The 19,137-nt window shown below is 41.5% G+C and overlaps 1 protein-coding gene across 1 annotated transcript; it reads right to left on the bottom strand.

Annotated features, from left to right (window-relative positions):
• Positions 1-657: 657 nt before the first annotated feature.
• LOC139159119 (vomeronasal type-2 receptor 26-like) lies at positions 658-13,892 on the bottom strand. The gene is made up of 5 exons (XM_070736479.1): positions 13,731-13,892; positions 12,785-13,594; positions 7,175-7,384; positions 5,932-6,058; positions 658-1,565 (listed from the first exon to the last, which is right to left on the bottom strand). The coding sequence occupies exons 1-5, from the start codon at positions 13,890-13,892 to the stop codon at positions 658-660; spliced, it is 2,217 nt and encodes a 738-aa protein (XP_070592580.1).
• Between the last annotated feature and the right edge of the window lie 5,245 nt (positions 13,893-19,137).

Genomic DNA, 19,137 nt, shown 5'->3' with positions numbered 1-19,137 from the left:
ACAATAAAACCCTCATTTAAAAAAAACATGATAGAACATTCACAACAACATGCATACATACCATTCATACGATTTGGCCATGATGGTTGTTAGTTTATGATCCCCAGGCCTGCCGGCAAAGCCAGGTCTTCATGGCCTTATGGAAGGCAAATAGGGTAGGAGCAGTATGGGCATTGGGGGAGTTGATTCCATAGAGCCGGACCAGCAACAGAGAAGGCCCTCCCCCATGGTCCCACAAACTTGCATTGCTTAGTCAATAAGACCTGGAGGAGGCCAACTCTTTGTGCCCTTATTGGTCTCTGAGAGGTATGCGGTAAGAGGCGGTCCCGTAAATAGTCTAGTAATGGGATACACATTAGCTTTTCAAAACAGATTTGTGCAATTTTTGGACTTTTACTCATAAACCAAAAGGACAAGCAACATAGTAGAAAGGAAGAGGGAGATTCCTATCACAGTGTTCTAAATAAATAAACACAAACAAAACAAGTGAAATATACTTATTAACAACAAATAGTTAGTTGTGTAACTAACTGTGTAAATGTTTATTTGTTTAGGTATATGGAGGCATATGTGCACATTCACTTTTTAAGAATATTAAAGTACTAAATAATATATTTGAGTGATTGACTGCCATTTTGGGGAAAGTGGTACCAAAAGTCAATTTCTACTTTCTTTTGACATCAAATATTCTTTTGTATTGAGATCTGGTCTTAAAAAGATAATGTAGCATTTGGGGATGAAGATGCAGCCTAGCAGGCCAGTACTTGAAGCCAAGATGGAGAAGATCTGCACAGCTACCATATACTTCCCCTTGGTGCTCAGATAAGTGGGAACAAAGGATATCCAGACACCGCAGAAGACTAGCATGCTGAAGGTGATGAGCTTGGCTTCATTGAAAGCCCCAGGTAGATTCCTAGCCAGGAAAGCCACTGTGAAGCAGATGAAAGCCAGGAAACCCATGTAGCCAAGGGCAAGGTAGAACATGGCAACAGAACCTTGATTACATTGCAGGATGATATCTGAAGATTGTGTGTGCATATCTGACTCAGGGAATGGGGGAGAAATGCCCAGCCAGGTGCTGCAGATGAGAACTTGGATGCTCGAATATGAGAGAATGATAGAATTGGCCAGGGTTTTCCCTAGCCATCTCTGTATATTATTCCCTGGTTTTGTGGCTAAGAATGCCAATACCACAGTGATTGTTTTGGCCAGGACTGTAGAAATGGCAACTGAGAAGATGTTGCTGAATGCCACTTGTTGGAGAAGGCAAGTGGCAGTTCTTGGTTTTCCAATGAATAGGAATGAAGTCAAGAAGGAAAGCAGGAGGGTGATGAGCAGGATGTAGGAGAGATCCCGATTGTTGGCTTTGACTATGGGTGTTTCTTGGAATTTAAAGAAAATTCCCAAGACTAAGGCTGTTACCAAAGATAGAACCAGGGCAAGTGAAGCTAGAATGATCCCCAATTTTTCTTGATAGGATAGGAAAATATAAGTTTTGGGTATACAGTCAACTTGGTTGATGTTTGGATGCTGATCTGCTGGACATTTGGTGCATTTTTCAGCATCTGAAAAGAGAAAAAAATAATATCTACTTTAAATAATGGTTAGCTATCTTGAGCAGAGTAGGATTTAAAGAGATATTCCCCCCCCAAAATAATAATTTTGGCCCCAAAATCCAATTAGAACCATTTTTAGAGATTGCATCACTAGAGCCTGGGTTGCACAGTGGTTAGAGTGCAGTAGTGCAAGCTACTTCTGCTTATCACAGGCTGCCAGCAGTTTGGCAGATCGAATCTCAGAAGGCTCAAGATTGAATCAGCCTTCCATCTTTCCAAGGTCGGTAAAATGAGGACCCAGATTGTTGGGGAAAATATGCGTACTCTTTGTAAACTGCTTAGAGTGGGCTTTAAAGCACTGCGAAGCTATATACAGTGGTCCCCCGAGTTTCGCGATCTCGATCTTTGCGAAACGCTATATCGCGATTTTTCAACCCAGAAGTAAAAACACCATCTGCGCATGCGCGCCCTTTTTTCTATGGCCACGCATGCGTAGATGGCGCCGGGCAGATCAGCTGCTGGGCGGCTTCCCTGGGTCTTCCCCCTCTTGCTGGCGGGAGGGCGAGCGGCGGGCATCAGCGAGGAGTTTGCGTGGGCGGCGGGGAAACCCCAGCGCCGCTTCCCAGCTGAGTCCTGAAGCCAAACGCGGAAGTTCGCTTCAGGACTCAGCTGGGAAGCGGCGCGAGCGAACGGCGTGGGCGGGCGAAGGGTGGGCGCGTGGGCAGGCAGGCGGTGGACAAGCGGCGGGCGGACAAGCGGCGGGCGCGGCAGCAGCGAGGAGTTTGCGTGGGCGGCGTGGAAACCCCAGCGCCGCTTCCCAGCTGAGTCCTTAAGCCAAATGCGGAAGTTTGCTTCAGGACTCAGCTGGGAAGCGGCGCGAGTGAACGGCATGGGCGGGTAAAGGGCGGGCGCGCGGGCAGGCGGCGGACAAGCGGCGGGCGGACAAGCGGCGGGCGCGGCAGCAGCGAGGAGTTTGCGTGGGCGGCGGGGAAACCCCAATCTTCGGCTCCTCGCTGCTGCAGCGGAAGTAAAAACACCATCTGCGCATGCGCAGATGGTGTTTTTACTTCCGCACCACTACTTCGCGAAAAACCGATCATCGCGAGGGGTCCTGGAACGGAACCCTCGCTATAATCGGGGGACCACTGTATGTCTAAATTCTGTTGCTATTGCTATCGTTAACACCAGAGTTTACATTAACCATGTGTTAGAGAAGAAATCCAAAACACTCTGCAGCCTTCCTCCCCCAAAGACCAATCCAAAGAACATAAAATAACTTTTTATACAGGGATGTTTAATGAACAGGAAGGGTAGAAGTTTGGCATCAAGGTCTCAGTGCCCTTTCCTGTTCTTACACTTTTAAGAAGGAAGATGTTTCTCTGATAAACTCAGCTGCTGGTCTTCCTGTGTGAACTGACGGTTTACAAATCTCTTTTATTAAATTGTCTTTTTCAAATATCAAGGCCTTCCTCACCTGGACTTAGAAGATGGCTAGATTTTATGTCTGGGTTGTAGTTGCCCTTCCTGGTTCATTCCCTATTTTTTCTTCCTCCTTTCTATGCCAGGAATGATTAGAAGCAATGTGAGAAAATATTATTTTACTGAAAGAGTAGTAGATGCTTGGAACAAACTTCCAGCAGACACGGTCAGTAAATCCACAGTAACTCAATTTAAACATGCCTGGGATAAACATAGATCCATCCTAAGATAAATTACAGGAAATAGTATAAGGGCAGACTAGATGGACCATGTGGTCATTTTCTGCCGTCAATCTTCTATGTTTCTAGGAATGCAAGAACCGATCACTTTGGGCATCTCTCTTAAGGATGGACAAAACAAAAGAGCCTCAGTTTTACAATTCTTCATGTTTCACCCAACAAAACCTAAAGGCTGAAACGGAACCCTGGCAAGACCAGGTGGATTTGGGTTTGGGGGTTATTTGGTCCATGGAGAATTGGCATCTTTGGTTTTGGGTGGGGTGTTGCTGCCCCAAACAGATGCACTGCATAACCTAAGGATTCTCCTGGAGGAGTGCCTTGGTGCAACTATAGGTTGTGTGACAGTTACACCCCTTCCTGGACCAACAATCCCTACTCACAGTTACTCATGACCTAGTCGTCTCTCTTTACTATTGCAATGCACTCTACATGGGGCTGCTTTTGCAATGCATCCAGAAGCTGCAGTTGGTTGAAAATGTGGAGAGGCCCACATGTTTTGTGTAGATTTTGGTGTGCAAATGTATCATTTCTCCTGCAGGAGTTGCTTCAGTTACCAATTTCCTGCCAGGTTCAATTCCAGGTTCTCATTATCACCTATTAAAGCCATTCACGGCTTGGTTCCAGGTTTGTCAGAGGGACCAATCTTCCTGGTCACATCCACCTGATCCCCTAGAGTGCAGAGGCAAGGCATGTTGCAGGTCCCATTCCATAAGTAGGTACGACTGGTGGGATAAAGAAGAATGGCCTTCTCTGTGATGGCTCCCTCTCTTTGGAACATCACCCTTGCAGAAATTAGACTAGCCTCTACTTTCCCAGTCTTTCGCAAGTCTCTGAATATTTGATTTTACCCAGCATTCCTGGGAAACCTAGAGTTTGATGGAGACTCTCAAATGGCTTATTTAACTGGGTGTTGTTTCCAGGGGGTGGATGAGTGAATGGGGGGGAGTTATTGCTTTTTATCTATTTTTATACTGAGCTCTTATTGTTTGGAAGCTGCCCAGAATTTTCTAAATAAATAATAAAAAACAGGCAATTTCTTGTTTCTTCGTCAGGGAACTTGTGAAAGGAAAAAAGGAGAGATGGAGGGCAGAAGGGAGGGAGGGAGGGAGAGAAGGCAGGCAGACAGGCAGGCTCCAATATTGGACCTGTAGATGGGCCTGGGTGAACAAACAGGATTTCACTGAAGCATTAGTGAATCAAAGAAAGGAGCAAGGGAAGAGAGAAGGAGAAGAGAAGTTGTCATGTTTTTAATTTGCCTCTCAGTGTCAAGAAAAATGGTAGATATTGACTTGTAAACATGCAGAGTTGCCATCTCCCTTCTAATGCCAAGTCCTCATTAATCCCCTGTCTTTAATGTGCTTTTTTTAAAAAGCCAATGCTTATCCTAAGTTGCATTAATAGAGGGATACAATCTAGGAATAGGGAAGTACTAATATCTCTCTATAATGCCTTAGTTAGTAAAGTACTAATATCTCTTTATAATGCTTCTATTTGTTTGTCACCACACTACAAAAAATACATTGTCTCAAAATGGGTGAACAGTGCAGTCAGGCGATAGGGAAAGCAAGTAGGATGCTTGGCTGCATAGCTAGAGGTATAACAAGCAGGAAGAGGGAGATTATGATCCCGCTATATAGAATGCTGGTGAGACCACATTTGGAATACTGTGTTCAGTTCTGGAGACCTCACCTACAAAAAGATAGTGACAAAATTGAACGGGTCCAAAGACGGGCTACAAGAAGGGTGGAAGGTCTTAAGCATAAAACGTATCAGGAAAGACTTCATGAACTCAATCTGTGTAGTCTGGAGGACAGAAGGAAAAGGGGGGACATGATCGAAACATTTAAATATGTTAAAGGGTTAAATAAGGTCCATGAGGGAAGTGTTTTTAATAGGAAAGTGAACACAAGAACAAGGGGACACAATCTGAAGTTAGTTGGGGGAAAGATTAAAAGCAACATGAGAAAATATCATTTTACTGAAAGAGTAGTAGATCCTTGGAACAAACTTCCAGCATACGTGGTGGATAAATCCACAGTAATTGAATTTAAACATGCCTGGGATAAACATATATCCATTGTAAGATAAAATACAGAAAATAGTATAAAGGCAGACTAGATGGACCATGAGGTCTTTTTCTGCTGTTTTTCTGTTTCTATTGAAAGTCTAGAGAAAGTGCAGAGGAGAGCAACCAGGATGATTAGGGGATTGGAGACTATATTGTATGAAGAGCAGTTGCAAGAACTGGGCATGGCCAATCTGGTGAAGAGAAGGACCAGGGGAGACAGCATAGCAGTGTTCCAATACTTGAGAGCCTGCCTCACAGAGGGTGGGGTGAGACTCTTTTCCAAGCTGCCAGAAGACAAAACAAGAAACAATGGATGGAAACTGACCAAGGAGAGATTCAACCTGGAAATAAGGAGCAACGTTCTGACAGTGAGAGCTATCAATTAGAATGAATAATAAGTGGAACAGTTTGCCTCCATGTTATGGGTGCTCGAACAATGGAGGTTTTTAAGATGAGATTGGACAACCATTTGTCTGAAATGGTACAGGATTTCCTGCTTGACTCGAAGACCACCAAGGTCACTTCCAATTCTGTTATTCTATAACTTCCAACCAAAGCACATCCATCCTTTTTCTCTGCTGTCACCTACCTTCCATGGTGGAGATGGTTCCCTCTGCACAGCGACGACAATCATAGCAGCAGATAATCTCCCCTTCCCGAGCTACCTTAGTGAATCCAGGATGGCAACTTTCCACACACCTGGAAGGAGGCAGGGACTGAGGAGAGAAAGGAAAAAAAACACCAGGAAATGAACTTATTTTTTTAAAAAATGGCAAAGGAAGAAAGGGTTTGTGATCTCCAGTTTAAGGTTTAGCTTTAACTAATTAGAAGCCAATAAGAAACGTGAAGTTCATTTTACATACTAAACTGTATATTCTCCTTTTTTTTCTTCCCTGGAAACAGTACAAATTTAGGCTTTCATTTAAAGTTTAGGTATTAAATTTATCAGGGACATAATGGGTGGATTTTTTGCTTTGACAATGTATATGATGTTACCTGCATGACAGATTCACTCCCTTTCCGGAAACTCAAAAAATTGTTTGTGTGACAATTGAAGACAATCTATGTTAAGGTCACCTGAATAGCTGATAAGAAATCTGCACTCTTGGGAACCTGATCAATTGATAAGAAAGGGCATTCAAAGCAATCCCCCCCCCTCACAAAAACAAACAAAAAACGTAATCCAGTTTTTGCCACCATGAGTGGAATATAAATCCCACCTTCTGTGTCGTACAGAGCACTGCACACCAAGACAACTAGACACAAGAACAGTTTTTTCCCGAACGCCATCACTCTACTAAACAAATCATTCCCTCAACACTGTCAGACTTTCTACTAAATCTGAACTTCTATTCTACTAGTTTTTCTCATCATTCCTATCACCCATTTCCTCCCATGTTGACTGTATGACTGTAACTTGTCGCTTATATCCTAAGATTTTTTATTAATATTGCTTCTTCATTGCTTATTTGACCCCTATGACAATCATTAAATGTCGTACCACATGATTCTTGACAAATGTATATTTTATTTTATGTACGCTGAGAGCATATGCACCAAGACAAATTCCTTGTCTGTCCAATCACACTTGGCCAATAAAATTCTATTCTATTCTATTCTATTCTATTCTATTCTACCAGTGTGCCTTCTGTCCCCTGTCCAATTCTCTCTCCTTATCTCATTTATCTTTTCTTCCTTTCATATATGATCTACTATGCTTTTATATCTTTTCTTGTTTCCTTTTCTTCATTTATATTACTACATATCTATTCTCTTCAATGTGTATTATGTATTGGACAAAATAAATAAATAAAATTGTTGATCATTTCCACCTGTGCCATATTCTTCTGGTCAATGGTAAATTTCAAATCCTGGGATGCCTGTTTTATTAGACTCCCAGACTTCACTTTTATGACAGTCATATTTGGGGAAATGATCCAGTTCACAATGTCCAGGTCAGCTGTCAGATCTCCCTTCTCATCCAGATATACTCCTTCAATGGAACCATTGTAAAACTCAGACCTTTGAAGAAAGGAGTGGAGCTGGAAAAGAGAGGAAAAGAAGAGATTCAGAAATTCTTGGAAAGGACCCTTTGGACTAGGCCTGGAACGATATGAACAATACCTGCTGCAAACATTATATTTCAATATGCGGATTACAATAATGACTGTAAAGGACAAAGGTTTTAACATCTGATCATTTTCCTGTTCAAACTTCTTTATCACAATAACACTCATAAATAATTCCTCTAAAGGGAATAACCAATTCTTTTTCTTAATATTTTCTTAATCTAAAAATATTTTTTGTGATTTTGATTTTTCTTTCAGTTGAGGTTTGGTCTGTTTTATTTCTCTTTATTGCATTATTTGTTGCATTATTGAAGTAGGTAGCTTCCTGTTGTCTAAGTTCCAGTATTGTTCTTCTGGATCTTCACTCTTTAGCATGGGAAGTGTCACTCATGATTCAAACACATTGGTCCATAGCTAAGGTGACTAGACGTCCCGCTTTTGGTGGGACAGTCCTGGTTTTGAATAATTTCTCCCAAGTCCCGCTGGGTTTCAAAAATGTCCCGATTTTAACAGACCTCCATGTTAACAGACCGCCTAGAAGTTTTAGGAGAAAACCGAGGAAGGTGCTCCGGGCACTACTTGAAGGTGCTACTCCCAGGTGTGGACAGGCAAGTGGAGCCGGTCAGGAAAGAGGGGACATGGTAACTCAGAGTGAGAGCCCCCTTCTGTCCTAGTCCCGAGGGAGGAGGAGGAGGAGGAGGCTGGCGGCATCGGCATCACATGAACCCAACTCCCATCTTCTTCCCTTCCCCTTGCCACCATCTCCCCCTCCTTTCCCTTTCTTGTAACCTGAGCAGTAGCAGCGGCGATGCTGGCAGCAGCAGCATCGACTACGACAGCAGGAGCAGCACACAAAGGGGAGCATGGAGAGACGGAGGAAGAAGGAGACTTTCCCAAGCTGCCAAGGCTTGGCAAGGTGCATTTTACAAACCTCAGCAGCTTGGGAAGTTCCGACAGCTCCTGCTGTCATGGTTGATGCTGCTGGTGGTGTCGCCACTGCTACCACTTTATTTATTTATTTATTTATTTAATATATTTTATTAGTTTTGCACATAAGGTTACATAAAACAAATATAAAACAGTGCACAGTGCATGTGCCCATCACCCGACTGACAATAACCATCACCACCACCACCAATTGCGGGGGTTTCAAATATTTACTAGATTATATTCTTTTTTTTTTCCTTAGCTCTAATTTGCATTTGTTTACTATTCAAAGAGTGATTGGAGTTTATTTTTCACATTTTCGTCACAAATTCTACTCAACATATAATCTTTCACCCTATTCCATCGTACCATCAGCTTCTCCAATTTATTTTCATCAAACTTGTTTAATCTTATTCCCATGATTTCAAAATGAATGAGATCCACCATGTACCAATACCAGTTCTGTAATGTCCATTTTATAGACTCTTTCCAACCTAATACCACTACCGCTTGAGCGCTTACCAATGCTGCAGTTTTTATTTCTTTAAAATCTCTTAGTTCTCTTTGTTTAGTTAATATCGCTATTTCTTTTGTAATTATCCAATTAATGTTTAAAACCCTGCTGTTCTGTTTCGGGTCTATTTGACCCGAAGCCATGTTTGAGTCCCTGTAAAAAATTTTCCCTGCATATCTGAAAGTTGAAATTTCATGACTTTTCATCATTTCAGGGGTTCTCTCTATGAGAATTTTTTTTGGGGGGTGGGGGGCTTAGTTTTTGCTGGGTAAAAAAAGTTACAAATCTTCTGTTCCCGGGTCACCCTGACCCGGACCGAAAACTCTTCATTTGCAGTGCTTATGTTTGGTCGTTTTGAAAGCTTTTTTCACTTGGAAAGTAGTCTGAACATTTCTGCACACATTGGAATGAAAATTGAACTGAAAAAATTAATCCTTATTGGTTTATTTTGCACATAAATGTGCCTCCCCCCCGTTTTTGTGAAAGTTTTTTCAATTTATGGATAGTTTTGCTTGCAAAATGCATTCTATTTTATTGGAGTTGGTGTGGGATTGGTAGCTTGAACATTTCTGAAAATAAGAAAAATATAAAGGAACTGAAAAAAATGATTCTTACTGGTTTTTTAACATCAGAAATAAGGCCTCACCCCCCCCCCCCTCAGCTGCTTTCAACCATTTTCACTTTCTATTTTTTTATGCTCCAAATCCGAAATATTCTTTAAAATCTTAGGCATTCATTTACTTAATTTAACAATGCTGATCATCAAAAAATATTTTTGGGGTGGTGGCTAATTGTTTTCTGGGCAAAAAAAAATCATCACTTCGAGTCTGTTTCTGTTCGTATGTGACCGGACCAAAAAGAATTTTTTTAGGTACTTGAATTTGATCTTTTTGAAAAAAAATTCAACTGGAAAACTAGTTTGAACATTTATGAACATAATGATATGAAAATTGAACTGGAAAAATTGAGACTTATATTTTTATTTTGATCAAAAAGCCCCTCCCCCCTTCCTTTCTGAATTTCATGTCAATTATATTTTTTAAGGCTACAAATCCCTAAGGAATTTCCCCCCAAAAGGTTTGATATACTAAATTGAACATTTCTGAATATAAGAAAAATATAAATGAACTGGAAAAAATGGTTCTTATTGGTTTATTTTTGCCACAAAAGGGCCACCCCCCCTCGGCCTTGCTGTGTGCCATTATTGTCACTTTTTATACATATTTGGCTAGAAATATTTGGAATATCCTTTTGAAAATCAACCACATTGTAGCCAGAGAACTAATTTTATGAAACAAATCAATTTTACTAAAAAAAAGTATGTAAGTTTGAAATTAACAGCATAATTTTTATATAAATTGAAATAATTGAACACGGGGGGGGGATACTTTTATGTGCAAAATAAACCAATATGCATCAATTTTTTCAGTTCAATTTTCATATCATTATGTTCAGAAATCCCACACCAACTTTAGTAAAATAGAATGGATTTTGCAAGCAAAACTATCCATAAATTGAAAAAACATTCACAAAAACGGGGGGGAGGCACATTTATGTGCAAAATAAACCAATAAGGATTAATTTTTTCAGTTCAATTTTCATTCCAATGTGTGCAGAAATGTTCAGACTACTTTCCAAGTGAAAAAAGCTTTCAAAACGACCAAACATAAGCACTGCAAATGAAGAGTTTTCGGTCCGGGTCAGGGTGACCCGGGAACAGAAGATTAGGGAGGTTTTTTAAACATTTTATTTATTTCATTCTGCACTTCCTTCCAAAACTTCTGAACTTCAACACACTCCCAGAACATATGCATGAAAATTCCTTTCCTTTGGCAACCATGCCAACAATTACCTTTCCCTTTCCCCTGGAAGTGTGCAAGTTGTGCCGGTGTATAATACCATTTATGTAAAAAATTTCTTCTCATCTCTTTAACTCTTTAACTGCCACTGCTACCACTTTATAATGTCCTTGTCAGACCACACCTAGAGTACTGCATTCAATTTTAGGCTCCACACTACAAAAAGTCATGGAAAATCTGGAAAAAGTATAGAAGAGTGTGACCAGAATGATAAAGGGACTAGAAACCAAAACATATGAGGAAAGGTTACAGGAATTTGGCATGGATAGTCTAGTGAAGAGGAGGTCCAGGGGGGACATGATAGTAGTCTTCAAATACTTGAGGGGCTGCCACAGTGAGGAGAGGGGTCACAATGTTTTCCAAAGCACCAGAGAACCAGACAAGGAGCAATGGATGGAAGCTGACCAAGGAGAAATTCAACTTAGAAATAAGGAAAAACTTTGTGATGGTGGGAGCGATCAACCAGTGGAATGGCCTGCCTGCGGAGGCTGTGAACGGTTGTGGAGCGTTCACAACCTCCTCTTGGAGACCTTCAAGAGGAGACTGGAATGGTATGTCTGCAATGGTATAGGATCTCCTGCACCAGCAGGAGGTTGGACTAGAAGACTCATAGGATCCCTTCCAAAATAAACTATAAATAAATAAATTCTCCCAGTTAGGAAATTTTTCCTTAATTCTAGCTTGCTTCTCTGCTTGATTTGTTTCCATCCATTGTTTCTTGTCTTGCCTTCCGGTATTTGGAAATAGATTAACCCAGGGGTGGGCAATTAATTTTGCCATGGGGCCGCATGAGAAATTGGTTTTAGAGGGCCAGATTAATATAATTAACTCAGTTCTACCCAATATTGTATATTATTGGGTAGAACTGAGTTAATTATATTATAATTATAAATTATAATTATACATTATATTATATTATATTATATTATATTATATTATATTATATTATATTATATTATATTATATTATATTATATTATATTATATTATATTATATTATATTATATTATATTATATTATATTATATTATATTATATTATATTATATTATATTATATTATATTATATTATATTATATTATATTATATTATATTATATTATATTATATTATATTATATTATATTATATTATATTATATTATATTATATTATATTATATTATATTATATTATATTATATTATATTATATTATATTATATTATATTATATTATATTATATTATATTATATTATATTATATTATATTATATTATATTATATTATATTATATTATTACATCACATTACATTACATTACATTACATTACATTACATTATAATTATATTATATTATATTATATTATATTATTACATTACATTACATTACATTACATTACATTATAATTATATTATATTATATTATATTATAATTATATTATAATTATAAATTAATTGCCCACCCCTTCCTTCCTTCCTTGTTCCCTCCATTTCTCCTTCCTTCCTTCTTTCCTTCTCCAGATGGAGAAAAGCTTCTGTCTCTCTGATTTTCTCTGCCTTTTATTTCTGCTTTTGGGCAGTTCTTTACTTCTCTTTTAAAATATTCCTTTCAGATGCCTCTCTTCAACTGACCTACATTGACAGTTGAGAAAACATAGTGGGGGCTTTGCCTGAAAGTAGCTTTGGATTCCTTTTCTTCTTCATCCTCCCCTTTTTTCCTCTGAGAGGTGGGGTGGGGGTTTTCTTTAAATTTCTTGGAAAGGCCAATGAAACCAATGAACAATTTAAAAATGAGCATTTATTGGACTTTTGTAAAAGGGAATGGAAAGAGAATTTCTCCTTTCTCCCTCCCTCCCTCCCTCCAATTCTCCTTCCTTCCTTCCTTCCTTCCTTCCTTCCTTCCTTCCTTCCTTCCTTCCTTCCTTCCTTCACAGATAGCGGGCGGGCCGCATTCAACCCCTGGGCTGCACTTTGCCCAGGTCTGAATGTTGAAATTAGCTTGAATTGGAGTAATGATTTTTTTCAGAATAAGTGACCAAGGCATCCACTTATAAAACTAAATATCATATTTCAAGGAAAAATGTCTAATGGAAAAGAAATACCTGCCAACCATTCAATCTCGGAGCTTCCACCTTGATGCTCCTGTTCCTCACAGATCTCTTAGATGTGGAGATATAAGCTGAATTTAAGGCCCTTCCCAAAGCCCAGGTGGTATCATAAAGAAGATACCCATCCAGAGCCAGAATTTGATCAATCTCATCTTTCTTCAGAGCCTCCAGTTCTTCGATCTGTCTGCACCGTTTCCAGACTTTCACAGAAAAGGCATCTTTAGTGGATGAACATCTAAAGGTTTTCTTTAAAACCTTTGATTTAAAATCATTCATGATAATAGCATTATTATAGTTTCCCCATTTCTTTTTCTTTATCAGAAAGGAAAAAATGCCAGCAACTTGTTTCATATTATTCAGCAGAAACATCAAATCAAAATTCAGATTCCATTGAGCTGTAGTGATCCATACTTTATCTGTAAAATCTAGAAAGGCTTTAAGTATTGAATTTATAAATTTAATTCCAAATGAGAACGAACTAATTTCTGGGCCATAAACAAAGGCATTGACTTTTGTTATTTTGTAAACGTTTCTTAGATCGAACTTCGTTATAGCAATATTTATTATAAAGCTTTGATATGTAATTGCACAAATGGCATTCCTCAACATCAAAGAAGACATTTTCCTGATGAACCTCTCCCCTTGGTCAGTTTCTGGAGCAACAAGTGCAACCAAGTTCCACCTGAAATGAAGGAGAAGCTGGACCATCCCTGGGTATTGAATGCCTTCAGCAGGGAGCATCGCGTAGAAGAAAGGAAATTGAGTTTTATCCTTCAGAATCCTAGAAGAAAAACTATAACTGATCTGAAAGAAATGGAAGACATTATTTTAAATGCAAGTACAATCATTTCCATAAAAAAATCTCTTTTTTTCATTTGCAACAGAGGACCTCTGATGCAAAGTTTCATGATTTATATCTGCCTCCCCAAGAAAGACACACCTGAGGGAGTTTATAAGTGCCCAACATGTTTGAAATCTGGATGGAGATGCCAGCTTCAGCCTCTTCCACAACAGCCAGTGTGTTTCTTTGCCTTCCACATCTGTAATTGGGCACATTGGATTCCCCATCAGAAAGGAGATCCAGCAAAGGATCTGTAGTCATATCTACCTTGTAGAAGTTCTCATAGATATTATAACCCAGGGTGATGTTGGGTAAGATATGGTCATTTTGGTTGATGTCCTCCATAGCAAAAAGTAGGGGCATAAATTTTGAAAAAAGTCTAAAAAGCTTTCTGAAGGTACAAACATATCAAAAAAATTGTACTAACTTTTATTTCACAATACTTTTTTTTACATCCTCTGAATCACAATCATTCTTCCTTGTAACATTCAAAAGTATTACCATAGAAAAAGAATAACAACAATAGAAAAATTTAAATTATTATACGTTTAAGGCATTCTCCCACTTGGTTACACATATACTACTTCAATTTCCTATGTTGGTTTTCCAACATCTTATCCTACGTTTATTTCCCCCCCTTTCTCTTAATAATTCCCATATGGCTAACAGAATCCATTTATTATTACTTCATTTATATTCTAGAGATTTTTGTAGTAGTACCAAGAGATTAGAATGACCGAAAATGGTTTCCATGCAGATGATTTTCAAAAGAATTTTAAGACATTGAGTGAAGGTTCAACCCCATTGGATGGATTTGTGATGGATTTTTCCCCCTTGGTTGTGTACATGTTTTATTTTTTCTTTAGACTTGCAACTGAAAGACACCCAGTGTCACAAAGCCAAAGAGGTATACAAGTAAATGAACAAACCAAAGAAACATGCAGTCAAGCAATAAACAATATTTTCATTTTTAAAAGGTTTGTTAAGTCACTGGTATGGGCTTGTGAATAAGAATTAAAGAAAATTCCAAACTCTATGAATGTCTATGCTCTTTACCAGGGCTCTTTCTTTTTCTTTTTCTTTTGGAAAAAACTAGGGTTCTTTCATCCCAGCAGTAAATCTGGTGTGGGGAAAAACAGGTAGATTTATCTTATTTCCAAAGCCCAGTGAAAATAGCAGGGTTCAAGAGACTGCAAAACCAAACGAAGTAATAAGTTTGCAAAAGGAGCAGATCAAGAGGAGACCTTATCTTTTCAGAGGGCTGGAATAGTTAATGTTGATTGGAAATGCAGTGACTTTAATAATGTGCAGGAGGATTGACGTACGTCTCAAATTTTATTGAAGGACTTCTTTCGAAGGTTAATAATCGAAAATGAACAATATATGCAGAAACTATGCCACTAAAGAAATAATCTCCTGATTTATAAAGAGGTTCTGGGTCCACTTCACCCTGCTCCAGAGTCAGTAGACATTTGGCTTTGCCCATCCCACAAGCTTCTGGCAGCCACACAAGCAGCACAAATAGAAGCATCAGCAACATGGCTTGTGTTGCTGAGTGAGCCTTTTCTATGGCACCTTCATTTTAATGAAGAATGGGATGAAGAGGTGGATAGAAACCAAACCATTTTCCAGGACAGAGGCTACAGATGTAGTCTGAGTCCATCCAAGGGACAGAAACAAAGTCCTTGCTTGCACTGAAACCACCCCCCAAATCCTCTTTCAATCTCCAGAGCCATCGATGCACTCAGCATTTTTGACATAGGCTCCATCCTATTGTCCTTTTGAGTTTTATATTGACATCATTGCACTTTCTCACATGCTTTCATCATCAGAAAGGTGCAGAAAACTCTCTGGGTCCTTTTCATCAGGAAATGAATCAGTGTGATTTGGATAATTGGAAGAATGAAAACTACCTAATCCCTTAACGTGTCTACAGGCTGGTGCCCAATGGGAGAACTTACATAGGTGGCTCCAAGTTTTGATGATGGATTTCCTAGTGAAAATTAGAAATTTGGAATTCTAACTATCCAATAAAACACTTTTAGAGAATCTAGGATTAACACAGGAACAAAATGAACCATGGTGGCACAGTGACTAGAATGCAGCATTTCAGGCTAATTTTGCTGACTTTTATTGTCAGTAGTTTGGTAGTTCGATTCTCACCAGCTCAAGGTTGACTCAGCCTTCCATCTTTCCGAGGTCAGAAAATGAAGACTCGTATTGTTGAGGGCAATATGCTGACTCTGCAAACCACTTAGGTAGTGCTATAAAGCATTGTGAAGTAATATACGGTGTTCCCTCGATTTTCGCGGGTTCGAACTTCGCGAAAAGTCTATACCACGGTTTTTCAAAAATATTAATTAAAAAATACTTCGCGGGTTTTTTCCCTATATCACGGTTTTTTCCACCCGATGATATAATATGTCATCACCAAACTTTCATCTGCCTTTAACAAATATTTTTTTAAATAAACTTTAATAAATAAACACAGTGAGTAATAATCTAAATGGTTTCTAGGGGAATGGGAAATAGCAATTTAGGGGTTTAAAGTGTTAAGGGAAGGTTTGTGATACTGTTCATAACCAAAAATAGTGTATTTACTTCTTCATCTCTACTTCGCAGAAATTCAACTTTTGCAAGCAGTCTCGGAACGCATCCCACGTGAAAATCATGGGAACACTGTACTGTATATGTCCAGTAAAGGTTAGCCATTTGGGGCTCTACTGGAATGCTCTGGTGGTGGGTGGGTGGGTGTGAGCATGTGCGCCCTTCAGCTTCCTGCACATGCACAGCGCTGGAAGCCTGACCCACTAGCGGGGCAGTCTCCACCAAGCCTGGACCCAAAGTGCCCCAGCCATGGCCCACAGCGGCTGCCCCTCTCCAGGTCTCAGCCCTTTTTTCTCACAGCCCTCCTGCTCCCTGTGCCTGTCCAAAGGCAGCCAGGTCTCCAGCAGTGCATTGCTGTTCTCCTCCCTGGACTTCTGCCACTCCTTGGAGGTTGGGTGGGCGGGCCTTGTGGGCAGGTGGGCATGGCTGGAAGCGGCAGAACACCAGCCAGCACAATAAGCTTCACATGCAGGGCCTGGCCCAGGTCCTGCATGTGCTGTAGCACCACCTGCCCACCTCAGTGGCACTGGCCAGCCAGAGCCTGACCAAAGTAGAGACACTGTGCCTGGCCATTCGCTACATCAGCCATGTCTCTGAGCTGCTTGGCCAGGAGACACACCCGTTTCTGCATCTGTTTGAGCCACCCCACTGCAGCCAGAGTGTGGGCGCACCACTCCTGTCTCAAACTGCGCAAAAGGTGGCTCAGCTGGCACCACGTGGCTCCTGGTGTAGCCACCTACCATGTCCCCGTCCCCCACTTGCTAGAGTCTCCCTGACAAACTGCTCTGCTTCCTGGAGGATTTCTTCCCACTGGTGGCTCCCTGACGGGACTTACCACTGCCACCACCGTGCCTCACAGGTAGGGCGGCTGATAGACCGGTATTACTGGGAGTGGCGTCCCGGGCCCGGGGAAATTGAATAATGGGGGGGCGGTGCTTCTCCTGCTGAGCCCAGTCCTCTCCCGGTGGCTTTCGGCTCCTCCCGCCGAGGAGCTGCAAGGCTGGCCTCGGAGCCCCGCACGGCCAGTGTTCCCTCATACCCGGCGGGCTCCCCTTTCCTAAACCCCCGCCAGCCCCCTCCTTCCCTTCCCGCCCTGCCCTCGTTCCCCGAGGCGTCCCTTGTCCATCATCCCCTGCCGGGCAATGGGGCAGCGGGAGTGCCAAATGGGCAGCTCTTCCGGCGAGGGTGGGCAAGGCGCGCCCTTCTCAGCTCTCGGCCTCCGCCCGTGCAGAAAGCATCCTTCCTCGCATCCAGCGCCGGCCATGGGGTCTTCCGCCGCCGCCTTCCGCAAGGCCCCCCCGAGGAGCCACGTGGGTCTCCAGCCTTCTCCTGGTGAGTCACCGCGGCAAGGATGCGGGCGAGGGAGAAAGGGAAGAACCCCGGCGCCTCGGGCGCTTCCCTCTTGCGGTAGAGGGGTAGGTGGTTTGTGGGGAGCAGGGGAGGGAATGAGCCGGCATAGTCAAAATCACAATTTCTTTCGTTTCTTTTTCTTTCTTTCTCTAATTCTCTATTGCTCTTTCAGTCTTTTTTCTTTATCTTGCTTTCTTTCTTTCTCTTGCTTTCTCTCCTTCCTTCCCTCTTTCCATTTCTTTCATTCCCTCTCTCTTTTTATTTCTCTTTCATTCTCTTTCTTTCCTCTTTCTTTCTTTCTTTCGTTTCTTTTTCTTTCTTTCTCTCTTTCTCTCTTGCTCCTTCATTCTTTTTTCTTTCTCTTGCTTTCTTTCTTCCTCTTTCTTCCTCTCCTTCCTTCCCTCCTTCCATTTCTTCCATTCCCCCTCTCTCTTTTTATTTCTCTTTCATTCTCTTTCTTTCTTTCTCTTTCTTGCTCTTTTTCTTTCTCTTTTTTACCTTCCCTTCCTATATTTCTTCTTTTCTTTCTCCTTCCTACCTTCTTCCCTCCCTCCCTTCCTTCAGTCCTTCCTCTCTTACTCTCCCCTTTCATAAGTTTCCTTCCTTCCTTCCTCTGTTCCTGTCCCTTCCCTCTTTCTTTCTTTCTTTCTTTCTTTCTTTCCTTCCTTCCCTCCCTCCATTTCTTGCTTTCCTTCTCCTTCCTCCCTTCTTTCCTCCCTCACTCCCTTCTTTCACTCCTTCCTCTCTTACTCTCCCCTTTCACACCTTTCCTTCCTTCCTTCCCACCCTCCGTCCATTCATTCACCCATTCCTCTCTTGATCGCCCCTTTTACCATTCCTTCCTTCCTTCCTTCCTTCCTTCCTTCCTTCCTTCCTTCATAGCTCGCCCTCATCTTTCTTCCCTTCCTTCCAGATGGGAGTGCCCCCGCAAGACACCCGCCTGACTGCTAGTACCCTGCTTTTTCTCTCCCTTTGTCCTTTCCAGCTCCTCTCCGGTGGCTGCCGGGTGTGGGATCCCCCTCCCCTCTCCCCTCGCTAGAAAGCACATGGTTTTGTCAACAAGAAGGGAGAAGTGCCAAGGAGCCGTAAATAAGCCTCGCTCCGCCTGACCGATGCCAGGATCTTTCTTTCCCTTGTCACTCCCACTTCTTTCTTTCTCCTGGACGAGTCCACACAATCGGCTTAACCCAGTTCCTGAAATAACCTATGGCAGTGCTTCCCAACCATGACAACTTGAAGATATCTGGACTTCAACTCCCAGAATTCCCCAGCCAGCATTCGCTGGCTGGGGAATTCTGGGAGTTAAAGTCCAGATATCTTCAAGTTGCCAAGGTTGGGAAACACTGGCCTATGGGACCGCCTCGCTTGGCGTGAAGCGGGAAATGATCCCCGGGGGATGGAGTGCCTTGGCGACTTAAAATAGTTTTAAAATGGCGGGGGGGGGGGGGGCAGACACTTAGGCTGTATGGGGCCCCAAAATTCTTGATGGTGGCCCTGCTCACAGGACTCAGCCCCATGGCCGCTGGCTGGCCTCCTCAGCAGCAGCAGC

The sequence above is a fragment of the Erythrolamprus reginae genome, chromosome 2 (genome assembly GCF_031021105.1).
Source record: "Erythrolamprus reginae isolate rEryReg1 chromosome 2, rEryReg1.hap1, whole genome shotgun sequence".
NCBI classification, from domain to species: Eukaryota; Metazoa; Chordata; class Lepidosauria; order Squamata; family Dipsadidae; genus Erythrolamprus; species Erythrolamprus reginae.
Note: the sequence above shows the minus strand (reverse complement) of the source record. Positions and strands in the feature narration are given on the sequence as shown.

What these genes read in the sequence shown, in the direction of transcription:
- LOC139159119 (XM_070736479.1), bottom strand. Translation starts at nt 13,892, where the DNA reads ATGACTACAGATCCTTTGCTGGATCTCCTTTCTGATGGGGAATCCAAT. An exon ending in GCACTTATAAACTCCCTCAG is followed by an intron (nt 13,595 to 13,730) that starts GTGTGTCTTTCT and finishes CATTTCTTTCAG; the next exon opens with ATCAGTTATAGTTTTTCTTC. An exon ending in ACCAGAAGAATATGGCACAG is followed by an intron (nt 6,059 to 7,174) that starts GTGGAAATGATC and finishes TTCTCTCCTCAG; the next exon opens with TCCCTGCCTCCTTCCAGGTG.